A 25256-nucleotide genomic window follows, 5' to 3' on the forward strand; every position below is an offset into this window, starting at 1 on the left:
AGATGAGACAGAGGCCCAAGCAGGTAGGGGGGCGGGGTCACCTAGAGAAAGCTCATGGTGGGCATGACACGTGTAAAAACTGGTTAGAAGGGACCGGCCTTGGGCTGGAGAGATGTCTTAGCGGTTAAGTGCTTGCCTGTGAAGCCTAAGGACCCCGGTTCGAGGCTCGGTTCCCCAGGTCCCACGTTAGCCAGATGCACAAGGGGGCGCACGCGTCTGGAGTTCGTTTGCAGAGGCTGGAGGCCCTGGCGCGCCCATTCTCTCTCTCTCCCTCTATCTGTCTTTCTCTCTGTGTCTGTCACTCTCAAATAAATAAATAAATAAAGTTTTAAAAAATACATTTAAAAAAATGCATGCACTTCCAAAATGATTTTAAAAAAAAAGCAAAAAAAAAATAAACCTGATCTTATTTATTTATTTATTCATTATTCTTTATTATCTGTCCTCAGTAGAACACCACTCCTGTGTAAAAAACATTCTTGGCTGCCTTCCTGTTTGCTGTGTCCTTAGCAACTAAACAATGCTAGGCACAGGATAAATACTTGCAGGATGAGTGCATAAAGGTAGGGCTTCCATAGAAACAAGAGGAAGCAAAGAAGGCAGATGCTGGTTGGTGACGGACTTCCTGCTGGGAAGCAGTGGCCACCCCCTTTCTGGAGACGTGTGGAGCTGCCATATCTGACTTGGGGCTTCAGAAACAGAACTTCCTAAGAGAACAAAGGAGGTTGCCCTGCCTTGCCCACGACTGAAACTCCAGTGCCCAGGACCATGTCAGGAGCCAGTAAATGGGTTAATCCCTCCCCAGGGAAGAGGCCTGGATCCAAGGTGTAGTGCACGTGCGGGTGAGCTCTGGCTTTGCACTTGCCAGACGTGTGGCTGCCACATCCCTCACCTCATCTGTGCCGTGGGGTCAGTAAACCATCCAAGCCTGCAGCAGGTGAGCCGGCTGACGCCAAACAAGGGCGCGTAGCTAGCACCTCGTGTCATTCCGCAAAGACAGGAAGAGGAAAGCCGCATGCCTGATCCCACAGCACAAGGAGCAGGGAGGCTGGCGGTCCACACCTGGAATTCCAGGACTCTGAGGGCTGATGCAGGAGGATCCAAAGTTCAAGGTCAGCCTGGGCTCTATCTATTGAGACCTTGTCTCAAAAATTAATTTTAACTTGGCCGGGTGTGGTGGCGCATGCCTTTAATCCCAGCACTCAGCACTTGGGAGGCAGAGGTAAAGGAGGACTGCTGTGAGTTCAAGGCCAACCTGAGACTACAGAGTGAATTCCAGGACAACCCGGGCTAGAGTGAGACCCTATCTTGAAAATACACACACACACACACACACACACACACAGAGACACAGATGAATAAAAGTAAATAAATAAAATGACAAGAGAACTACCTGGCTAAGCTAAATCCCTTGGCTCAAACATTTATTTGGGCTGGGCATGGTGGTGCAAACCTTTAATCCCAGCACTCAGGAGGCAGAAGTAAGGAGGAGCACTGTGAGTTCGAGGCCAGCCTAAAACTACATAGTGAATTCAGGTCAGCCTGGGCTAGAGACCAACCTCGAACCCCTTCCCCAATAAAATTAAAACACACACACACACATTTATCTGGGGCAGGAGTCACGGAAGGGGTCCTGGAAGAAAGAGATGACATTTCCAGGATAGCAGTTGCTGGCATGAGGGAGGAGACAGAGGGAACCCCAGACAGGAAGCGGATGCACGTAGGTTGCACTCAACGATTAAGGTCCTCAGGGAGCACAGCACCCATGTAGCAGAGGCACGCAGCTTTCACAGCCCCTATCAGGCCATGTTTCTGTGTCTCCCCATTTCAGATCTTGTACAATACATGCAAATTTTGATTAAGAGACTTGCAGAACCTTCCAAAGGAAGGTACCCTAGAGAGACAGAGACCCATTTGTTCCAGTGGTTTGTGATAAGAGTAATCAGATCCAAGGAGATTTGGGGAATCGGTGGATTGTTAATATTACTGGGGAGGAGGTAGATAGAGCTGTGGGTAGAGCAGCGAGTGTGAAGGACCAGGGATGCTATCCCAGCACAGTGCGGCTGAGGGAAGAATTGCCCCAGGTGTGGTGGGTACAGGCGTGTAACCATAGCACCTGGGTGGTGGTGCATTCAGGAACCCAAGGTCCTCTGCTACATACTGAGTTAGAGGCCAGCCTGGGCTACAGGAGACCTTGTCTCAAAAAAAGAAAAGAAATTGGCTGTGCCCCATATGTTTTTGGAATGATGCATCAAACTAGAAGCTATTTTTATAAGTATGTGAGGCATGAACCTAGCTCTGTTTTCCTCATGACCACACCCACTGCCTCCTAGAAATACAACCACCAAAGAAACGGAGGGAGGGCGATGCTTTGCTTTGGCTAGAATGTTACCAGGATATGTTCACAATTTCAGAAAATCAGTTCACTGATGGCAACACCACGTCCACATCTGTAGCCGCCGCGTTCACGGTCACTCTACATGAAGCACAAGCAGCTGACTACGTCATTACGTCTTCTGCTGTGGGCACGCCTGGGCATTCACATAATGAAACACACCATTGCATTAGGATTTTATTCTTCTTTCCCCTCTCTGTTACAGTTGAGGCATTATACTGCTTCTTCAAACAATGTGTGTAGGTAAGTTATCATTTGTTTAAAATTTATTTTAGAACAGCAAAGAAAGTACTATATGGTATTGCTCATGAAGGGGAGACATTGGGTTGACAGATGTAAAATCACTACATATTTCCAGGCCTGTTCAGTTCTTCCATTTAAAGCTATCTCCTCCTGGGGAACCATCTCCTTAATCTGTTCAGCTGAAAAGGACTATCTCAGGGATGTGAAGAATTCTCCGGGTGCTAAAGCGATGGCTCAGAAGTTAAAACACTTGCCTGCAAAAGCCTGCCTGCCTAGACTCAATTCCCTAGCCACCCACATAAAGCCAGACAGGTGTTTGTTTGCAGAGACCCTGGTATGATCATACACACATATGTCCTGGGGAATCGAACCCAGCTTGTTAGGCTTGCAAGTGCTTGCAAGCACTTGAAACTCTAAGCCATCTCTCCAGCCCTAATTAATTAATTTTGAGGAGGGCTTCAAGGTAGGATCTCACTCTAGCCCAGGCTGACTTGGAATTCACTCTGTAGTCCCAGGCTGGCCACAAACTCACGGTGATCCTCCTACCTCTGCCTCCCTAATGCTAGGATTAAAGGCTTGGGCCAGCATCTTACAGACAGAAGACAGGAGCCCAAAGCATCTCTAAAAGAAAAGGATTTCTTTGATCACGACGAGTGGAAGCCTATTCCTAAAACACAAGACCTGGGTCCCTCGTCTACCTTTTGGAAAACCATTTCTCAACGCTAAGGTCAATGGTGCACACTTGTAACTCCAGCACTTGGAGGCAGAAGCAGTGGGATCAGGGGTTCAGAGTTATCCTGGACTACATGAGACCCTGTCTCAAACACACACACACACATGCACACACACGCAAACGTACACACACACGGGGAGGGAGGGGGAAGAGACTGAAAGACAAAGGAGGAGAAAACAGTCCTCAAATTTAAGAATCAGCCTAATAAGCTAAGAAAGGGCTGGGGTTCTGTAAACTTCTTCCCAGAGCCTCCTCTCAGCTGCCTAAACCCAGGTAAAGAGAGAAAAGCCAGAGGATGAATAATACAGTTGGAGCATCAGTTCACCGGATGCCTTGCAAATGTGCTCACTGAGTTTGGGGCTCCGAGAGCAAGGGCAGTACAACTAAATCTGAGGTAGGAAGTCAGAGTGGAGGGACCCGGGAAGGGGCGTTATATGCTACTTGTGCCAACTAGCAGAGTGGTTTGAGCTCGGGCTCTAAAATCAGAAGGTTTAATGGACTGGCTCTGTGACCAGTGAGTAGTTATGAAGCCATTCATATTTTCCATACACAAAAGGGAAACAGTGATACTCCCCACACTTGGGAAAACTGACATCACAGGGCAACACTAGAGGCCCCGAACTGGGAGCGGAGAACTAGCCCTGGCCCACTCTTCCCTGGGGACCACGACCGCTCCGTGGCTCTGGAAGACCATCAATTCCAACTCCCCTTTCATAGACTGAGAGACTGAAGGCCTGGAAGGGAGAGAATATAGACCAGGCTCATATAGCAAAGTTGTAGTGGCTTCTCAGTCCAGACCCCTGCCAGAGAGTCTTACTGCTTCTCAAACACAAACACGCTGGGCATCAGTGTGTGGGGCTGGTTGTCACAGGATGGCACCAGGGATCGCCACTGGGTACAGTGACAAAGGGAAAAGCCTTCAGCAAAGGGTTATTAAGTCTGCAAACTTAAGGAATTGGAGGCTAATACTCAGCACAGAGTAGCACTTGACATGTTTATCACTCACGTCTCTCCGTGGCCAGGAAGGTCACCAAAGCTGGTGTCTGCTATACCAGACTACCTAAAATATGGGGAGTGAGTGAGAGCTTGTCTCCAAACAGAAAAGGAAAGGAAAGAGGGGGCGGGGAAGAAATAAAGCAAGATTGCCAGAATGAACGAAGTCCATGTGGCAATCTTTCCTTCCACTCCGGAAGGCTTCTGGGCTGCACCCCGCCCTCACGATCCTTGGTCTAATGGAGGAGGCAGCAGTGCCAGGCAAAAGAACTCGGGGGGCAGCCTTCTCTGGGGAAGGAGGGGCCGAGTAAGGAGGGCTTCCTGTGGATGTAGACAGGGGTGGAAGGTAGGCCATCTCTCCGTGGCATAAACAGTGGAGCCGAAATGCAGTCCATAACTCCCTAGGCCCCAACACTCAAGAAGGAGACGGATACATTTCTGTCTTTTGCAAGAGACAACAAGTGAAGGCTAGAGCATCACTGATCAAGACCCGAGCCCAACCCCCCCCACCCCCAGGCTAGGACCCGGGAGGGAACAAGAGATCACAGAAGAACAGCCCCGCCGGACTGGCTGGTCCAACCAGCAAGCGAACGACTCCAGGGCGTCTCGTCCCAATTCCTCACTGCGTCCACCATCCATCCCATTCCAGGGCGGCCGGGACACCCCTCTCCAGGCCACAGTCCTCCTGGGCGTGACCCCTGCTCTGTCCTCGGCCCCCACCCCCGACACCCCTCGCTCCCCGGGCTCGGATCACCGGCTCGTCTGCCCCAGCTCCCGCTGCCTCCGTGCCCGCGCCCCCCGCCACCACCACCCCTCCGGGCCCCCGGGAAGCTGGCATCCGTTGTTACCATAACAAACTCAATTGTTCTCAGCAGGGCCCCGGCAAATAAAGTCATTCATTACGGGCTTCTCCGGGCCGCCGTGGGCTGGCTGCGCCGGCAATCAGCGGTCCGCCGGCCGCCCCCTCGCGGGCCGAGACACGCGCCAGCGCCGGTACCTGCGGGGCCAGGCCCGCGGCGCCCCGAGGCCCAGCCGTGGCCGCGCCGGCGGGGGCGGCGCGGGGCCGCCGATTAGTTTTATCTCGGAACGTCAATTGACTTATACTGATTGGCTTCCTGCCGCCGAATGTCAATTAAATTGCAAATGCTCGGCGGAGGCCCGGAGCCCGGCGCGGGGCTGTGCGCCGTGGGATGGATGTGCGCCTTGCACGCGGCGGGCGCGCGCCCGGGCGGGGGTCCTGCGGGCGTCCACCCCGCGCCGAGCCCCCCTCCTCCCCCCTCCCTCCCTCCCTCACCCCCCTCCTCCCCCTCCCTCACCCCTCCCTCCCTCCCCCCCTCCCCCCTCTTCCCCCTCCTCCTCCCCCCCTCCCTCCCTCCCCGGGGTCCCCCGGCGGGGGCTGCCCGGGCCGAGGGGGCGAGGCCTACGCGGGACCGCCTCCTTCCAGGAGGGTCACGTCGCCAGGTTGGCCTGGCACAGTTCCTGGGGTATGCCTCAAAGGCCTTGGAAAGGGACTCTGGGCGTGACTTTAAATAAATCCCTTCCTGCTCGCTCGGGCCAGAGTTTTCTCCCTCTCGCCTGGGAGCGGGCTGGAAGGAGGGTGCGGTGGGGGGGGACCTGAAGCTCAATCCAGCTGGTGTCCCAGGGTCGGTGAAGGGCGAAGGGCTGGCAGAATCACCGCATTCGCCTGGTGCCCGTTCAGCCCCGTAAAGCACGGTGGGCTTGACAGCGACAACCTTCTGAAGGAGGTACCTTTTATTGTTTACTTTATTTATTTATTTTTGTGATAGGGTCTCATGCATCCCAGGTTGGCTTTGAACTCACAGGAAGCTGAGGATGACCTTGAGCTTTTTTTTTTTTTTAATTTTTTTTTTAATTTTTTTTGGTTTTTCGAGGTAGGGTCTCACTCTGGCTCAGGCTGACCTGGAATTCACTATGTAGTCTCAGGGTGGCCTCGAACTCTCGGAGATCCTCCTACCTCTGCCTCCCGAGTGCTGGGATTAAAGGCGTGCGCCACCACGCCCGGCTTGACCTTGAACTTTTGATCCTCCTGCCTTCCCCTCCCAACTGCTGGCATTAGAGACATGGGTCACCACACCCAGTTTATGCAGTGCTGGGGACTTTTGGGGGGGGTGATTTTTGAGGTAGGGTCTCACTCTAGCCCAGGTTGACCTGGAACGCACTCTATATTCTCAGGGTGGCCTTGAACTCACAGCAATCCTCCTACCTCGGCCTCCCAAGTGCTAGGATTAAAGGCGTGTGTTTGTTTGTTTTTTAAAGCAGGGTCTCACTCTAGCACAGGCTGACCTGGATCTCACTGTAGCCCAGGCTGGCTTCAAACTCATGGCACAGCTCCTGTTGCAGCTGAGATTACTGGTGAGAGCCACCATGCACTTTGTGTGCTTTTGATCTTGTGTTGAGACAAAACAAAACAGCCCAGGCTGGCTGGGAACCTGTGAGCCTCTTGTCTCCCTGTCTTGTGAGTGCTGCAACTATAGGTGACCATCCCCTGAAAAAAGACTTTATCATTCCTCGTTTTTACAGAGGGTGACTTGAACAGAAGGTAGGAAAAATGTCCCAGAGCTCCCAGAGGACAGGCAGACGTTTGGGACCCAGACTTGGGTGGCCATTCTTCAGTTCTGGCTAGCCTCGAACTCGCTGCCTTCCAAGTGCTGGAACTGAAGGCATGTGCCACCACGCCAGCCTGCAATGATAGTCCTGTAGGCGCACAGGTTGCCGCAGCTTGCAAAGCACTTCTTCACGGCATTCATATAAGGCTTTGACTCAGTCATTCACTCTTTTTTGTAAAAAAAAAAAACAAAAAAAGGGGGGGGCTGGAGAGATGGCTTAGCGGTTAAGCGCTTGCCTGTGAAGTCTAAGAACCCCAGTTTGAGGCTGGATTCCCCAGGACCCACGTTAGCCAGATGCACAAGGGGGCGCACGCATCTGGAGTTCGTTTGCAGTGGCTGGAAGCCCTGGCGCGCCCTTCTCTCTCTTTCTCTGCCTCTTTCTCTCTGTCACTCTCAAATAAATAAAATGAAAAAAAAAATTTAAAAAGGGGGGGCCGGGTGGTGGCACACATCTGTAATCCCAGCATTTGGAGGCTATAGCAGGAGGATCAGGAGTTTAAGGCTAGCCTGGGCTTCATGTTAAGACCCCATTTCAAAAAAAATTAAAAAAGAAAAAGAAAAACTAGGGAGACAAGGCCCCGACTGGTCTGCCCAAGATTACCAGCAAGAGAGTACAGAGCCAGGACTTGAAGGCCCCAGAGCTCCAAATCCAGTGCTCCCAGCCCATCTCAAAAGGGCCTTGAATGGGGAACACAGGCTCTGCCCCCAGCCCTCTTCCTATTCTGCAGCGAGCCCAGAGAGGGGCACAGACGGCATGTAAAGTCCAGCTGGAAGATGCTCAGAGCCAAGGAAAGACATCCAGAAAAGGAGGCGTTTGCTGAGGGACCACACCTGGGCCCCCGGGAAGGTTCAGATGTTTTCCTGCCTATTGTCTTCTGGGCACCCTCCCCCTCTGCCACTTCTGCCTGCCTCCTTAAGGTTGTCTCTGGAGAGGGAGCTACGGTACGGCAGGCTCTTAACTGATAAAATGTACCAGCGTTTAAAGGATACAAACCTGACCAATCGTCCTTTTCAGAAAAGAGATGTTCACGGAACAAAAGTGTCATTCAGAAGTGCTGGATAGTGTCTGTGTCTCAGACAGAAAGAAACCGAAGAGAAAGAAAATGGAGGAGGAGGGAGGGGGCACAGGGAGGAGGAAGGAAGGAGGACGGGGAGCTAGAAGGGTTGTCAGGCTCTGAGCATCCAAATGGAGGCTCAGAAAAGGCAGGACCTCAACTGAGATGATCCAGCAATGACTGAGCCCCTACCTCTCCCCCTACATGGAGGGCTCACCCACCTCCAAGAGCATCCCTCTACGATAACTCGAATTTTTTGAGTTTCTGAAGGCTGGGGCTAAAATTATGCCTGTATAAATTCTAATTAGTACTTCCTTTTCTCCTGACCCTAACCTGAACAATCCTATCATTAGTGCTACCAATATAAATAAAACATCTACTTTTAAAAGGAAGAAAAAGCCAGGCATGAACCCCAGCACTTGGGAAGCTAAGACAGGAAGACTGTGAGTCAAAGGCCAGCCTGGATTACATATTGAGACCTTCTTTCAAAAACAAAGCAAATTTTTTTAAAGAAAAGAGGGCTAGGGAGATGGCTCAGAGGTTAAAGACACTTGCTTGCAAAGCCTGCCATCCCTAGTTCAAGTCCCCAGACACTTGCTTGCAGAGCCTGAAAGCCCTAGTTCAACTCCCCAGACATTTGCTTGCAAAGCCTGCAAGCCCTAGTTCAATTCCCCAGATGCACGGAGTGGCACAAGCATTTTCAGCAGCCAAGAGCCCATTCTGCCCTTCCCTCTTTCCCTCTCTCTCATAAATAAAAAACAGAAAAGGATTGAGGGTTCAGAAATTTTTCCACAGAAAGGTTTCATCGAAGAATCTTAATTTGGGATAAAAATGCTCTGATATTAGGAAAAAAAACAACAAATAAAATAATTCTAAAATTTGCTATGGTCAGTGCTAGTCAAAATATTACAGGTTAACATTTTACAGTAATGAGGAAAGACAGCAAAAGTCCCCCTTGAAGATAAGGAAGCCAAGGGTCAAAGAATCAAGGCTCTTGGCTGTCGAAGTAGGAACAGCTTTGCAAACCCTCCGGCCACTGCGCCACCCACCATGGCCAGTCAGCCAAACCCGAAGCTGAATGGTTGAAGGTGTGTCAGGGAAGTGTGCAGAGCGGTGTTGGGAAAGCCTCTGAAACAGGGCACCTGGGGGGGGGGGGGATAAAATGGGCCTGAACCACACCTCCAGACTTCAGTCTTTCAGGGCAAAATGGACACAAAGGTGGGACAGAAGGCCCATGCTGGAGAGAGCTGAGGATGTATCTGTCGGGACACTCAGCCTGACACTGGAACCATCCTGTTGTGACGTGCTTAGGGGTACACTGCAGACAAGTGCCCAGTGGCCAGTCCCAACACTGCCACAGCTGAACTGTGGGTGGAGCTGTGTGACCCCGGGTAATTTGCTTGATCTCTCTGCACCAGTGTAAAAGAAGGATGATGGGTGTATCTGACTGATGCCATGGTTTTATTAATTGCATTAGTGATTTAAATACTTGCCATCAACCCTCCGTCCATGCTGCTGTTGTACATTACTGCTGTTCCTGTTCAAGATCACGGCCTGTACACACCAGAAGTACAGTTCACACGGTGGCACCTGCATGCCTCTGTGTGTGTGGAGTCAAAACTGGACCAGCAGGCTTTGCAAGCCAGGGCCATCTCCCAGCCCTTTCCTCCCTCCCTCCCTTCTAGAAGGATCTTCACAGATCTTTTCTATGGGGTCCGATTGATGTGTGAGGCTCCAGGTTCCACTTGGAAGTCTGCACCCACTGACCAGAAAAGCCTGTGGACTTCTGCGACATCCTGGGCCCCACGGAGGACTTATCTGCTACGGTGCATCAAGTCCTGATCTGGGCACTAAGGCAATACGTGTGACTGCTGTAAACATGGTTCCTGCCCTCATGGAGTTCATGGTCTTGCCAGGAAAACAGCAAGTGACAAACCTGACATTTTGTCCTCACAGTGCTGGAGGGGAAGGTGGGCAGGAGAACTAACAGGAGTGAGCATCAGGGAAGGCTTCCCTTTGGAAGTGACAGTTGAATGGCTTGTAATGCCATGGGACATTAGCTGGGCACACAGGGGACAGGGGAGGGAGGGGACAGTTCTCCAGTCAGTGGAGAGAGCATTGTAACCAAAGGCTACATTTACTGGGCACTTAGCAGGCGTGCGGAGGAGGGCGGAGCTTCCGGAGTGTTGCACACGCACATGCACTGCTTCGGGACACCCCACTGCAGGCACAACCAGTGCCTTTGCTTACTTACATATAGGGAAACTGAGGTGCAGAGACAAAACAATTCCCAAAGCCACGGAAGTAGTAGTGATTGGTGGGGTCACTGACAGAATCCCTGCTAGCTTAAATTCCCCTGGAAATTATAAATAGCAACACCTCCAACTCCTGATATGCCAAAATTGGTTTCAAGAGCATTGTTCAGTCAGCTACTTTACATAAAACTGTGAGGAGATTTACTGAAAGGTATGAGAAATGACTTGTCCAAGGTCACACAGCTCACAGAGAAAGACCAAACATCTCATTCCAACTCCAATGCTCTCTATGGAAAATGTCATGCCCCCCAAGATTCATCTGTTCAAATCTCCTTGTTTTAACACAAGGAAAACAAGGCTTCAAGCTGGGCATGGTGATTCACACCTTTAATCCCAGCACTTGGGAGGCAGAGGTAGGAAGATCACTGTGAGTTCGAGGCCACCGTAGACAATGTAGTGAATTCCAGGTCAGCCTGAGCAAGAGTGAGACCCTACCTCAAAAAACTGAAGGAAAAAAAAAAACTTCACGAGCAGTGACTTGCCCAAGATCACACATCTAGTAAAGGTTTAGGGTAAACCCAAGAACTCCCAAAAAGGTTTGTGTCAAGAAATCTGAGCCATGGATGTGAGAAAGGATTAATCTCAACATCAGTGGTACAGCCTCGCCTCCCCAGCTGAGTGCTGACACTGACGTGTCAAACAAATGGCCAGTCTACCTGGACATGCCACCTTCTGCCCAGGTACAAGCATACCTGCTCCAAAAATGTCCAATACCCTTTGCTCTAACCCCCACGGCAACTAAGCTGTCCTGGGTCAATAGTGCCACCTGGTGGTTGGTGCTGGGAAGTGTCTGGCCCCTTATATTTAACCTTCCTTTCTGGTCCTACAAGGGGCCACACCTTTCTCTCAGGGTGATCACTCACAGCCTTACTGTTTTCACCACAAGCAATGTCTCTCACATCATTTCCTTTACCCTTCTTTTATTTTTTTTTTAATTTTATTTTTTATTTATTTGAGAGCGACAGACACAGAGAGAAAGACAGAGAGAGGGGAAGAGAGAGAATGGGCACACCAGGGCTTCCAGCCTCTGCAAACGAACTCCAGACGCGTGCGCCCCCTTGTGCATCTGGCTAACGTGGGACCTGGGGAACCGAGCCTCGAACCGGGGTCCTTAGGCTTCACAGGCAAGCGCTAACCGCTAAGCCATCTCTCCAGCCCTACCCTTCTTTTATACCTCTTCCTCTTCCAATATATCTAAGCTTGCCCAGAACATTCTCTTGTTCTCCATCATCCCCATGTTACTCCACCACTGGAATAAAAACACCTAGGACTAACACAAATGTATCCTATGCCAGTGACAGTGAAGAGTGAAAATGTCAACGTGAAATCACACATTTGCACACACACGTGCATGTGCACGCACTGAGTCACACCTCCGTCTCACCCATGTTCTGGAAATACCCAGAAGCTCCTATGTAATTAGAACAAAAAATCTCCTTTCAGACTAACCTTTCCAGGTGTCAAGATAAATACTAAAGGCACTTCTCTAGTTCATTATCTTAGTTCATTCTCAATCAATATCACTCAGGCTGGGGCCTGCATGCTAGTACAGGCTGAGCTGGATGAGGCAAGGGGGCAGGTTCCACAGCACCCATCCTCAGCTTTGAGGGAGCACGAGACAGCCGTCCACTGGCACAAAAGGAAACACGCGGAAGGGAGGTCAGACCTCAAACCCTATACACTTTCTGCCGGGAATGCAAAGAGCCTTCAGGGCCATGCCTCTCTGTGGGACTGTAGGCCTGAGACAGGGCCAAGAAACACTCTAGCCCATCGTGTGAGAGGAAGATTTGCTGAGCTCAAAGCATCTTGTCACTTCTTCCCCAGCTCCAAGACCTGCTCCCACTGCCTTCAGGAGCTAAGAAGAGGAGGGGCTGATGCTCCCATTCCGTTAACCAAAGCCACTTAGCTGTTCTTCCTGTCTGTATGAGTAATGCGCAAGCAGCTTAGGGTCAGCAGCCACCTGGGGCAGAAATTCCCAAAGTGTAGTTCAGGGAACTTTGGGGGTGTCCCCAAGATCCTTTAGGGGGCCTGTGTGATCTGAACTACTTTCATAGTAATGTCACGTTATCTACCCTCATTCTGATTTCTTCATAAGTACACAGTGGAGTTTTCTAGAGTCTAGAATGCGTGATATTGCAACAGTAAATACAGAGGCAGCTCTGAGAATCCAGCTGTCTTTCTTTAATTTTTTTACATATTTTATTTATTTATTTGAGGTAGAATGGGTGCACCAGGGCCTGTAGCTACTGCGAACAGACCCCAAAATCATTAGCTACCTTGTGCAACTGGCTTTACATGGAATCAAACCTGGGTCCTTAGGCTTTGAAGGCAAGAACCTTAACCACTTAACCTTAAGCCAGTTCTCCATCCTCCAGCTGTCTTTCTTTAAGGCAGACACTAAAGAAACTTGCACACACACACACAAAAGAAACTTGCACACTTGTAAGCTGGTGCTACTCCTACTAAAGTTTTGGTTTAGAAAAGGTAGCTCTTGTTTCAAAACTAATATGTGTTATTGTTTATTATTTTAATAAACTAATAGATATTTTACTCAGTTTAATTAGCACATACAAGATAAAGCTCCTTGAGGTCCTCAATAAGTTTTAAGAATTTAAAGGGGTCCCAAGACCAAAAGTTTGAGAATTTCTCATCATGCCCACAAGGCCTCCCTGAACCCTATGCACACCCTGGGTGACCAGGAGCTGGGCTCTGCCCGAGTGCAAGGCACCGGAGTAAAGTGGACCTGTAAACAGGTGGGGGTGGAGGCTCCATGGCCCTGGCTCTCATGCGAGCTCTCCCTCGCTGAATCAAAAGGAAACTTCAGAACCCAAGCTGGCAGGAACCGAAACCTGGTCCCTCACCCATGGGACAGGCCCAGGGCCAAGGGAAACCCCATGATGAACCACCTGGCCTCTTAATCCAGGAGCCCCTGGCAGTCGGCTGCCTGATCTCAGCTGAGATGCCCATGGCTGCAAGGGTAGGACAAGAGAGAGCAGCCAGCCCAGCTGGGGGCCAGGAACACAGGTCCTCCACATCTCTGCCACTAGCTGCCCTTAGGAAAAGCCCTGTGTGCCTGATCTGCCTTGTGGGGGTGTGGAGCAAATGACCTTATCCCAATCTCCTAGGTAGCTGCGGTGTGGCTCCTGGGCCCTGCCCTAGGTACCCGTCTCCCCAGCGCACCAACTCTGGCCTATGAGCCTGTCTACCTGTTCTGCTGGCTATCCAGGCGCACGCAGTTGCAAACGAGCCCGTGCACGCTGGGCCTCTTCCAGGACCTGCCTCCCATAGCCCTCCTGGCAGACAGGCCCTAAAAACGCCTTTCCTTAGGCTCTCTGCTCCGCCTCTAGAAGTGTTGGGGCCTTTGAATGGAAACGGTGGGAAAAACAACACACAACACAAGCAAGGTGCCACCCCAGACCCCGGAGGTTACCACCCAATGTTCCAGAGCTGAATTTTTCCCCACCAAAAACCATGAAACCTACTGAATTTGAAACATTTGTAATGAATTCAAAACTGTAAATCCAGGGCAAGCCAAATAAAACATGACCACCAGCCAGTCCACTGCCACCAGGCTCTGAACAGTGTCCCCAAGCAGTGAGGACCTTGGCCATGGCCTGTACCTAAATAACAAGAGGATCCAGGGGACGGTGCTCCCCTAGCTGAGAGCACATCCAAGGGACACCCGCCTCACAGGGCCAGGGAGGGGACCTTCCCCAGGTAAATGCCAAAAGGCACCAAGGCAAACGGCCGTGGCCGCCTCCCTGTCCCCCAGCACCACTGTGGGGGCTAGCGCGCCTCTCTGCGGGCAGAGCCTGCTATTCTCCAGGGCTCCTCCCTGATCCTGGAAGAATCTGGGGGTCTACCCAAAAGTGAGCAGCCCCCAGGGGAGTGGGCTGGCACTGGGCAACCCGCCAGGCTCAGCCTCCAGGTCAGCCACTGTCCAAGTGGAGGGCACTGCATGTATTCAAAGTGACACACACACAGAAAAAAAACAATAAAATAAAATAAATATACATAATGCGAAGATGAAAGAGTTGAGAGAACGTGAAGGGGCCTGTGCACACAGTGGGGTCAGGAGGCGGAATGGGAGGCCGCACAGCAGAATCAGAAGAGCTCCTAGTCAGGAGCCAGGGGAATCTGGGTCACCTCCTCCCCCTCCTCCGCCATGGGGCAATAGACTGATGGGTGGGTCACGTCTGTTGCCAGTGAGGACAGCAAATGACACCGTCTCCTTCAGGTTACCATCCGAGCCACTCTTCCTCCTCCCCCGCCCCTTTTCTCATCTCCATAACGACCATAGGGGGATCCGAGCTGGTGATCCCCCAAGAACACCCGAGACGCTCAGCTCTCCAGCCCCAGATGTTCCGCTTCTGTCCTCCACCCTTGAAGCCATCGTCCCCTGAGCCCCCCACCCCTCAAGGCGAGTTTGGCCTTCTATTCTTCCACAAAGGACTGTGGGCCGCCAGAGTGCTAAGGGAAAGGGGAAAGCAAGTGGCCCCTGGGTTCTGCAGCTGACACCTGGGGGCACTGTTACTCAGCCTAGATGCCCAGCGGCTCCCCCAGCTTGTCCTCACTCTGTCCCTTCAGTACCCACAGACCCGCTTGCTTTATAAACAGGAAGTCGGTGGCAGCAGCCTGTGAGTTTCAGCTGCCAGACAGTAAGAACTGTGCCTGGGGCCTCCCGTCCCCAGTGGCTATTTATTAAGCATTTACTATGGTCAAGCTTTGGCGTTAAAGCCTCTGGGGGAAGCCCTTTGTTTTTATCCTTGTGATATCCCTGTCCTGCACCTGTGTCCTGGCCTCAGCATCTTTAGGAGGGTTCCCCAGAGATCAGAGACCTGTGGCATGTTAGGGCGAGATCCGTAAGCAAGGGCTACCATAATCTCCTGACTCAGGGACCCCAGCTTGGTCCGTAACCACATTCCTCCTGGGAAATCTGACCGGGAGTTCCCAACTCTACTCTGCCTGGAGCGAAAGGAAAAGCTTTCTAGGAGAGACAGACTAAGGCTGGCCCACAGACAGAGTGCTGAAACACCCCCTCATGCCCCACCCCCCCAACACCCTGCACACATCCCTCCATAACACAGTCAAGTGGGGACTTGCTAGGCAAGGCTGAGCTGGGACCCAGGCCTGAATGATGGAAGGGAAGAGGAGAGTTTGGTAAGAGAGCAAAAGTGAATACACAGAAGAAAGTGAGAGTGGGCAAGGGTGATAAACAGGACACGAGCCCAGCCAGAGAACCCTGAGAGGCACCCCTCATATGCAAGGCACCGAGAGGCACACAAACCAAGGAGACAGGTACCCCTAAGCAGTAAGGATAGACAGCTATGAGAGGAGCCCCAACCACATCCCTGACCATTCCACTGAGCTCTCACTGGATAGGGCATCCTCTCGACAGACCCAGAGAACCTTCTGGGTCCTGGCTGCCCTGCCTATGTCCTCCTGAGGCAGAGGCCACTCCTAGGCCCAGAAGGCCAGGAAGTCCATTCTCACATGGGCTTCTGCCCCACAGTCCACCCTGGTGCTGGACTAGTCAGCTTTCTGAGCTGGTGAAAGGGATTCTCACTCCGCTGACCTCGTGTGTTCAGGGCCTTTGAAACTCAGAGGAGGCGGGAGGGTAGGTCGAGGGGACCTGAATGGGGGCCCCCCCAGAGACAGACGGAAGGAGGCCTCGCTAGAGATCAAAGGCCCAGGAAGCCGCTGAGGGTCTGGGGCTGCCCTTTCACCCATGGCCACTATTCACAGTCCTGCCTGCTCCCCCAAGCCCAGCCCACCACCAGCTTCCCCCAAGCCTTCCCTTCCGGAGAGGGAGGTGGGCTTCAGGCTCTGAATGCCCAGCCCAGCAGGGTTCCTGGCTCTGCTGCTCCAGTTTCCTCCACCAACGTGCTCTAGGGTAGTACCAACCAAGGGGCCAGAATGCTTCTCTCCGCTGGAGCTAACCCAAGCCTGCCTCTGAGCCTCACTCAAGACTCTATGAGCAGGCTGTGAATAAAAATGCCCAGATGTGGCCTCGCTCAGCCTCATCGACGGGAATGGCAGATTCAGAGCCAGCAAAGGCTTCAGAAGGAACAAGTGGGAACAAGGTCCCAAAAGTCACAATGACCAAACCAGATGCCCTCTTTGATTCCTCTGTCCTTCTTGTGAACAGAGGCTGCTCACACTTCCCGTGATGGGGAATTCACCGGCATTCCCACTGACGCTCTCGTCCTTGACGCAGCCTGGCTGGGTGCTGCTCTCGCCTGGGCTGTGGTCTGGCTCCCCGCAGCTTCCTGGAACCAGGCTCAGCTCGGCGTTCAGAAGCTGCAGGGACCTGACCCTGCCTCCGCCGCGGAACAGTGCCCCGAGCCTTGGACACAGAGAGACACAGAGAGGGCCCTATCCCCAAGTCTGGTCTGGAAAGCAGTCTGGAGAGAAACCTGGAATTTCTGGGCTGAAAGAGCCTCTGTCAACATGCCAGACCTCGTGAGCTCTCCTTAATCATTACGGACCTGTGTGCTCAGTGCTGCCCAATAGTTAGCCATTAGCCCCATGTGGCTGGTGGCCAGTGGAAATGTGGCTAGAACAAATGACAACTAAAATCAATTTTTTGAGGCAGACTTTTGCCAGGCTTTTATCCCAGGCTAACCTTGAACTCACTGTATAGTCCAGGCTGGCCTCCAACTCACAGAAATCCTCCTGCCTCGTTTTCTTAAGTGCTGGCATTACAGCTGTGTGCTACTATGCCTACCTAATTTTTTTAATCTTATTTCATTCCACTTCATTTAAATATTTTTTGTTTATTTTTATTTATTTATTTGAGAGCTACAGACAGAGAGAAAGAGGCAGATAGAGAGAGAATGGGTGCACCAGGGCCTCCAGCCACTGCAAATGAACTCCAGACACGTGTGGCCCCTTGTGCATCTGGCTAACGTGGGTCCTGGAGAGTTAAGCCTCGAACCGGGGTCCTTAGGCTGCACAGGCAAGTGCTTAACCACTAAGCCATCTCTCCAGCCCTTTCAATTCATTTAAATGTGTGAGACTGACGTGTTGCCGGCTAGGCTAACAAGGCTCCTTTCAATTCATTTAATTTTTTTTACATAAGCTATATAAAATAATTTTCCACTAAACACAACTTCATTGTTTTGGTAGGACTTAAAATCTTTGGCTTAAGGTTTCAGATGTTGAACATCCTGACTGAAATGTGTTATGTGTGTGAAAAGACAGCATCTTTCAAAAATTTAATTCAAAACGGAACTTTTAATTTTTAGTATTTTTAACTTTTACATTGATTAGCCTGTTTTAAATATTGATTGCCTGTTGAAATGATTAGTCTAAAAAATATATCCTTTTTCAAACTTATTTATTTATTTATAAGGAGAGAGAGAGACTGAATGGTTCCACCAAGGGCCTCTAGCCACTGCAAATGAACTCTAGATGCATGCACCACTTTGTACATCTGTCTTAACATGGGTACTGGGGAATAGAACCCAAGTCATTAGACTTTGCAGGCAAGCGCCGTAACCTCTGAGCCATCTCTGCCGCCCAAGAAAGCATATATTTTTGTTTTGTTTTGTTTTTCGAGGTAAGGCTTCACCGTAGCTCAGGCTGACCTGGAACTCACTATGCAGTCTCAGGGTAGCCTTGAACTCATGGCGATCCCCTCACCTCTGCCTCCCTAGTGCTGGGATTAAAGGTGTGTACCACCACGGCTGGTCCAAGAAAATATATGCTTAAGTTGATTCCACTTGTGCCTTTTGTGGTGAATGAGTATGTGTGTAGTGTGTGCACATGTGTGTGCGGATATGTGCACCCCATGCACATTCCTGCAAAAGCCAGAGGGAGACATTAGGCACCTGCTCTAGTTCTGACAGGGTCTCTTGCTGAACCTGGAGTTCATGCTGTTTTTCAGTTAGGCCAGCTGACTAGTGAGTCCCAGCAATCCTCCTGTCTCTGACCCCCCACTCCAGTGCCTGGCTTGGTGCTGGGTGTTGAACCCGGGCCCTCACCCTTGTGCAGAAAGTGCTCTTACTCACTGAGCCATCTCCTTAGTCCCCACTTCTTTCTTTTTCCTGGTTGTTTTGAGGTTTGGTGGGTTTTGTTTTAGTTTGGTTTTAGTTGTTTGGTTTATTGAGACAGGATCGTACATAGGTCATGTTGGCCTCAAACTTGTTATGTAGCAGAGACTGACCTTGATCTTCTGCCACTACCTCCCAAGTGCCAAGATTACATGTTAAGCCATCACCCCTGGCCTTCTTTTTACTGTTTTAAGTGTACTTTCTAGAAAGTTTTGGATGGCATTTCGGTTTTTCATTTTATTTCTACCAAATAGCACTGGGATAATCACTTCCACATGCCTCCTAACATCCAAAACATGCAGTACGGTTTATTTTTTTTAATTTTATTATTTATGTAAGTGAGACAAGTAGGCAGCTAGAGAGAATGGGCATGCCAGAGCCTCTAGCCACTACAAATGAACTCCAGATGCGTGTGCCCCCTTGTGTATCTAGCTCACGTGGATACTGGGGAGTCGAACCTGGGCCCTTAGGCTTCACAGGCAAGTGCCTTAACCGGCAAGCCATCTCTCCAGTCCACAGTTTGTTTCTTGAGTCACTAAAACTATGAAAACTGTCTCCCCTGTTCTTTTAGACTTAAAGTTCAAGAGCTTCAGTAAGTGTTGAGCTATCCAGTGACTTTTCTTTTAATTTTTATATTTTATTTTATGTTTTAACTTTTCTTTCCTCAAGGTAGGGTCTCACTGTAGCTCAGGATAACCTGGCACTTATTCTGTAGTTCCAGGCTGGCCTTAAACTCACAGCAATCCTCCTACCACTGTCTTCCAAGTGCTGGGCTTAAAGGTGAGCTCCACCATGCCTGGCTTTTGTTTTAACTTTTTATTGACAACCTCCATTCCTATACAGTGTGCCCGGATCATAATCCCCTACCTTCCTTAGTCCTCCCTCCACTGAACCCCTTCTTTGCTCTTTTGCCACCTCTGTCCCTCTCAGAGTCCTACGGCTGGGCCTCTCTGTGCACATTTTCAGTCCCAGATGGGGCACACGCTCCCTGGCCTTCGATTTTCATGTTATCTCCTCCATCTGCCCAGCCCTCCAGCGTCGCCTCTGTGAGGGAACTTCAAGATCCTCTGGATCCCTGCCTTGCTGGAGCCTCTGGTGTTACCTCACATTCTGCCCTCTGAAGGAACTTTGGATGCTCAAGCCTTGACCACCTGCCTGCTCTCCGCAGTGGGATGCCATCACTGCCCACACCTGCCCTGAGGACTGGGCAGGAAAATGGCGCCAGGAAATGTCCACAGTATAAATCCCAAATTCAAGCTGGTGATGATCATTCACCAGGGAGCTGACCAAATGACTCAGCCCTCTAAGGCCTCAATCACGACATTTTTCTGTGAGGTGCGACTCCCACTCTTCCCTGGGGGCCCTTGAATCCTGTGACTCTTCCCCACAGGCTGCTGAGGGCTCCTGAGAAAAAGGGTACCATCCTAGAAGCCAGCACCCTCCCACGGCTGCGGGATGCAGCCCCCCTTCCAAACCCTATCTGGCCACGATGTGCTGGGTCATTTCTCTGTGTCTCATCAGTGACAGGTTCATACTCCCTGTATGAGGACACAGTGTCCCTGAAGCCATGATCAGGTGTCACTGCACCAACCCCTGTGCAGCACCCAAGCCTGACCTGCTGATCAGAGGCTCTGCTCCTGCCCCAGGCTGCCTCACCTCCACCAGCCCTCTCTGGCACAGCCAGGGGCAACAGGTAGCCAGCTAATTCCAGGGGATGATGCCCCAGGGCCCTCCAGCGCCTCCAACTTCCCAGTCCACGCCAGCTGCATAACTGACTGTCACAGAGCATCCTGGGTCCTCAGTTAACGTCCCTGATAAAATAGGGGTGCCCACTCTGCCTCTTCATCTCCCCGTGAAGCCATTGCAGGGGTCTACAGGGATATGGAAGGGGGCGAGAAGGAACAGGAAGGGCACTGCGCAATGCTTCCCCACCACACACACACACCTCCCTGATGGGAGCCAGGGTCTTCCTGCTGCCTTTCTGTTCAGCCTTCTCTTCCCTCAACGAGGCAGGGCAGGAGTGAGGGGCTCACTTTACTGTCATTCTCCCATTCTTCTGAATCCTATGAGCCCCCTTTGCCCATAGCCCACAGGCTGGTGAACGTCGCCTCAAGTCTTCCTTGGAATTAAACATTTCAGAACGGCAAGGACTATGAAGAGCAACTAATCCTCTAATCCTCCATCTGATTCGTTCATTTATTTAATGAATGGAGGGTTGTTTGTTTGTTTGTTTGTTTGTTTGTTTGTTTGTTTGTGAAGCAGTGTCTCACTGCAGGCCCAAACTGACCAGGAACCACTCTGTAACCCAGCCTGGCCTCGAACTCACAGTGATCCTCCTGCCTCAGCCTCCCTAAACGGTGGGGTTAGAGGTGTGCACCACTATGCCCCCTCCTTTGTCTGATTCTTGATGCTCTTGTTTTGTTTTGTTGGTTTTGAAAGTGTCTCATTGTGTAGCCAAGGCTGGCCCTCAGCTCATCATCCTCCTGCCTCAGCCTCCCAAGTGCTCGGATTACAGATTTGCACCACCACACCCTTCCCTTGTACAGCAGTCTAGGACGTTTGCTTGCATACTCCTGGAGATGCAGGTCTCCCATAATCCCTAGAACACTCTCAAGCCCAAAGTTCTTCCTTAACCTGAGCTGAAGTCATCGCTGCATTTGCCACTGGATGACAAAGTCTCGCCTCTCTCCTTCCACGCCAGCCCTCCAAATGCTTGAAGACAATAATCCAGTCCTTCACTTCTTTGTGTCAAAACCTCCCTGAGACTGGAGGTGCTCCCCAGGTGCTGTATCCAGATCCCTCTCCACCCAGGATTTGCTCATTCAAACACAACCCAGTCTTTCAGAACTGTCCGTCTTAGAGATCAATATCCCAATGGGCCACGGTTCTCAGGGAATGAGCTGACCAGCGCAGTGTTCAAGACTAACCCTACCTGTGACAATTCCACACCTCTTTAAGCAACTGAGAGGCCCAACAGCCTCTGCAGATCAGACCATAAGCTAATATACACTCTAGCTCCACGAGCAACCCCCCCCCCAAAATCAACACCTGTCTGTTGGCAAATAAATAACTAGAAATTTTTTTGAAGCTTAGAAAGACTTTGCAATAGACTTTAAGAGAAGGAAAACAAAAGGCAAAGCTCCTGCAAAACAGGTAAAGTCCCAATTCAGTAATGGCAGAGTATTTTTTCTCTTTCTCAAGGATCTCCGCGTGGGTTTCTCAACACTGAGGAATCCTCCCAGAACCATCATCCCTCCACCATGATCAAAAACACTCAGGCTCTAGCTTGGCACATCTGCTTTGAGTCCAGGTGACGCTGGGAGAAAAGATGACACCATCAACACCATAAACCAACAGAGATGGCAGGCCCACTGCCTCCCGCGGCAAGCTGGCACAGCGACACACTGAGTTAAAGACTTTTGACATCTGTTCAGAAGTGTCGGAGCAAGGGAAGGAGACAAGGCAGGTTCCCTGAGCCATGAATCATCCCACGCGGCCCACAGCTGTAGACAGGCCACAAGGCCTGGCCCTGCCCTGCCTGGGCACACAGCCCACAGGCCAATCTACCACTGGGCCAACTCAATTTTCTAGTTACAGATCTTAAGTACTTAGGCACGTGTTCCCAAGAACATACATCCCTTACACGGAGCTGAGAAAGGGAATTGTGTCTGGGACAGAATAATTGAATCAAGATTTCTGTCACACTGCTCTCTGGCCCCAGATTACAGCTCCTCATTCCTTTCCTGACTAAGGTTTTACAAACTCCCAGGGGGTCATTTCTACACTCAAACCGATTAATGTCAGCCCAACCAGCGAACGGAGACCAGGTTACTGTTGTCCCTGTGTCCTACATGGAGATGGTGGGCTCCGGCAGCCCAGACAGTACACAGTACATGAAGGGGTTGGGAAGAACCAATCAGGAAGATTGTCATCTTTGCAATCCCCAGGAGACCCCAGCACTTCTTCCTCCCAGGCCCCAAAGCAAAGACAAGATGGTTATTCATTTCCTCCACACGGCCCCCCCACATCATAACCTCACTGAGGGCTTCTCTGCTGAGAAGTGTGCCCAGCCCACAGGGAACCTGCCTCTGGCCCCTCCACCATACATGTGCCCCTCACAGCGGGGCAGGGAGGGTGGCTTCTTTGCTCAGGCCCTCGCTCTCCTCCCAGGCTCCTCCACGAAGGAGAGGTTGGTACTGTGCTCAGCCCCGCCAGACACGGCATCCTTAGGGCATCGCCTCTGCAGACAGGGTTTGTCTGCCAGGCTACGAAAAGGCTTGCTCCACCTAAGGGATGGAGATGGGAGAGAGCAGGCAAGGAGCCACAGATGGAAACCGATGTCTGTCTGTCCTCCTTGATACCGGAAGAAAGACAGGGCCCTGGGAACTCCAGCCCTCTGCAGGCGAGAGGGTGCTGAGCAGACCCCTTGGCATCCACCCTCCATGAGCACCCTCGCAGACACCATGGAGTCCACGGCCAACAGGGCTGTGCGGCCGGCCGTCTCTTACCTTCGTCTCTCTTGCGCTTGTTGGTGTCAGCACTGGGGGACGTAATGCCCAGGATGCCGCTGATGGAGTACGAGGAGCCAGCAGAGTCAGTGCTCACCGATGACACCTGCGTCACGGAGCCCGTGGACACTGCAGAGGGAGAGGGGTGCCAGCCCGTCACAAAAGTACTCGCTACCCACCGGGCTGGGTGACAACCATAGCAAGAGCGCATGCCTCAGGACAATGACCCTGACTGAGACCATGAGCAAATCACAGAAAGGGAATTTGCTCAACTCCAGCCAGCCCAAGGGTGCCGGAGGCAGGAGGCTGGAGAGGATAGAGAAAGACGCCGGGGCCACCCCCAGACAATGCTAGAAAGAAACTTAGGTGGGACAGGAAAGATGACTCAGTTAGTGAAGGTTATGAAGACCTGAGTGTGGCTCCCCAGCACTCACGGGAATGTGGGGTATGGTGGTGAGCGCCTGGAATCCAAGTGCTGGAAGGGCAGAAACAGTAGGATCTCTAGGGATTACTGGCTAGCAAGTCGAGCCAAATCAGTGACCTTGAGGTTCAAGGAGAGACCCTATCTCAAAAAAGTAAGGTGGTATCCGGGTGTGGTGGCACACGCCTTTAATCCCAGCAGTCGGGAGGCAGAGGAAGGAGGATTGCCCAGAGTTCGAGGCCACCCTGACACGACACAGTGAATTCCAGGTCAGCCTGAGCTAAAGTGAGACCCTACCTCAAAAACAAACAAACAACACCAAAAATAAAAGTAAGGTGGAGAGTGATTAAGGAAGATATCCAGCATTGACCTCTGGCCTCCACACATGTGCACACACACACGTGCACCCATGTACATACAAGCACACATTACAGCCATCACACAAACACATGCCCAGAGAGAGAAAGACTTGGATGCGCTCAAGTCATATTTATTTCTCACTCATAATCCACTCATGCATGCAGAGATAAACACACACACACACACACACACACACACACGCAAGCAAACAAACAGCAGGCCACCCTGTCTTCTCACTCTCTCTTCTCCCATTTACCTAGAATTTATTTGTGATATTATGATGATGATAATAATGATAGTTAATGTTTTCTTGAGAGCGTATTTTGTACCGGGCATTGAGGCATTATCTTATTTAATTTTGAGTACAATCTTAGAAGCTAGATCATGTTATTAACTCTGTTGGAAAAGTAAGTGAACCAAAGCTCCAAGAAGCCAAGTGACACCCAAGGTCAACTAGCAAATAAGAGGCGGAGTAGTGATTGGAACCCAGAGACAATCTAAAGGCTAAATTCTCACTGATTAAAAATGGTGAATAATAATGCAGTGCCTTTCATTTTATTACTACAACAGTTCAGACTACTATTATTTATTTATATTTACCAAATGAGGAAATTGGGGGTTCACAAGGTGACAGGACTCAAAGTGACCTAGCTGAGAAGCCACAGCACTCATACTTAGCCTTGGGTCTAGATTTCCCCTGTCTAGAAGTGAGAGGAGAGGCCGGTGACTTACTGTGATCAAGGCCAGTTCTCTCAGTCCCTAAGGATAATAACGGCACGGGGGGGGGGGGGGGGGGGGGGGGGGGGCGGGCAGCAGTGAGCAACTTTCACATTGATTCCCAGTTCAAGGGAGAACTGCATCACCATGAGGTTCCTCTCCAGCTGGGTAGCTCAACTTCCATGGCTGGGTGTGTGGGAATTCTCTCTCAGCTCTATAAACCTATACTTCTGGGGCTGGAGAGATGGCTTAGCGGTTAAGGCACTTGCCTACAAAACCTCAGGACCCAGGTTCAATCCCCCAGTGCCCATGTAAGCCAGATGCACAAGAGGGCGCATGTGTCTGTAGTTTGTTTTCAGTAGCTAGACGCCCTGGCTCTCTCTCTCTCTCCCTCTTTCTCTCATAAATTAATGAATTTTTAAAAAGCAACCTACAGTGCAATCTCACACCCATCCCCTTGGGCTGTCACTAGCAGGAGACAGGTGGAGCCTGGCTTGTGAACGAGGAAATGACTAGCAGTGGTGACAGGGAGGAGCTATGTGTTACTTTCCTCACAGCAGACCTAGCTCCTGGCTTCTCCAGATCTGCAGGACACAGTGTCTTTCTTCTCATATTTGAGTTTGGTTTTAGATCTTCTTTAAGAGACACAGAAGCAGAAATCATTAACTTCTCTTTTCCCTCACCAGAAAAAGCTCCTCAAAATAGATATATGCAAATCTCATCACTTTTTCTATATTAAGGTGTAAAATTCAGAGAAGAGAATTGCTGGTTGATTGGCACTTCAAACAGCAGCCACAAATAAGCCAGGGTCACTGTGTCACTGGCAGAGCCGATG

General features: G+C 51.0%; 1 protein-coding gene across 3 annotated transcripts in view; it reads right to left on the bottom strand.

Annotated features, from left to right (window-relative positions):
* The window catches only part of Pax5 (paired box 5), a 224607-nt gene that overhangs the window by 173272 nt on the left and 26079 nt on the right, over positions 1-25256 (bottom strand). The window contains exons 5-6 of one of the 3 annotated variants that reach the window (XM_045142335.1): positions 22924-23094; positions 837-860 (exon numbers count right to left, since the gene is read on the bottom strand). In XM_045142335.1, coding sequence (XP_044998270.1) covers positions 837-860; positions 22924-23094 — 195 coding nt within the window. The remainder of the gene's footprint in view (positions 1-836; positions 861-22923; positions 23095-25256) is intronic. The other 2 variants (XM_045142336.1, XM_004658314.2) reach the window with 2 other exon arrangements.

Source organism: Jaculus jaculus, chromosome 1, assembly GCF_020740685.1.
Source record: "Jaculus jaculus isolate mJacJac1 chromosome 1, mJacJac1.mat.Y.cur, whole genome shotgun sequence".
NCBI classification, from domain to species: domain Eukaryota; kingdom Metazoa; phylum Chordata; class Mammalia; order Rodentia; family Dipodidae; genus Jaculus; species Jaculus jaculus.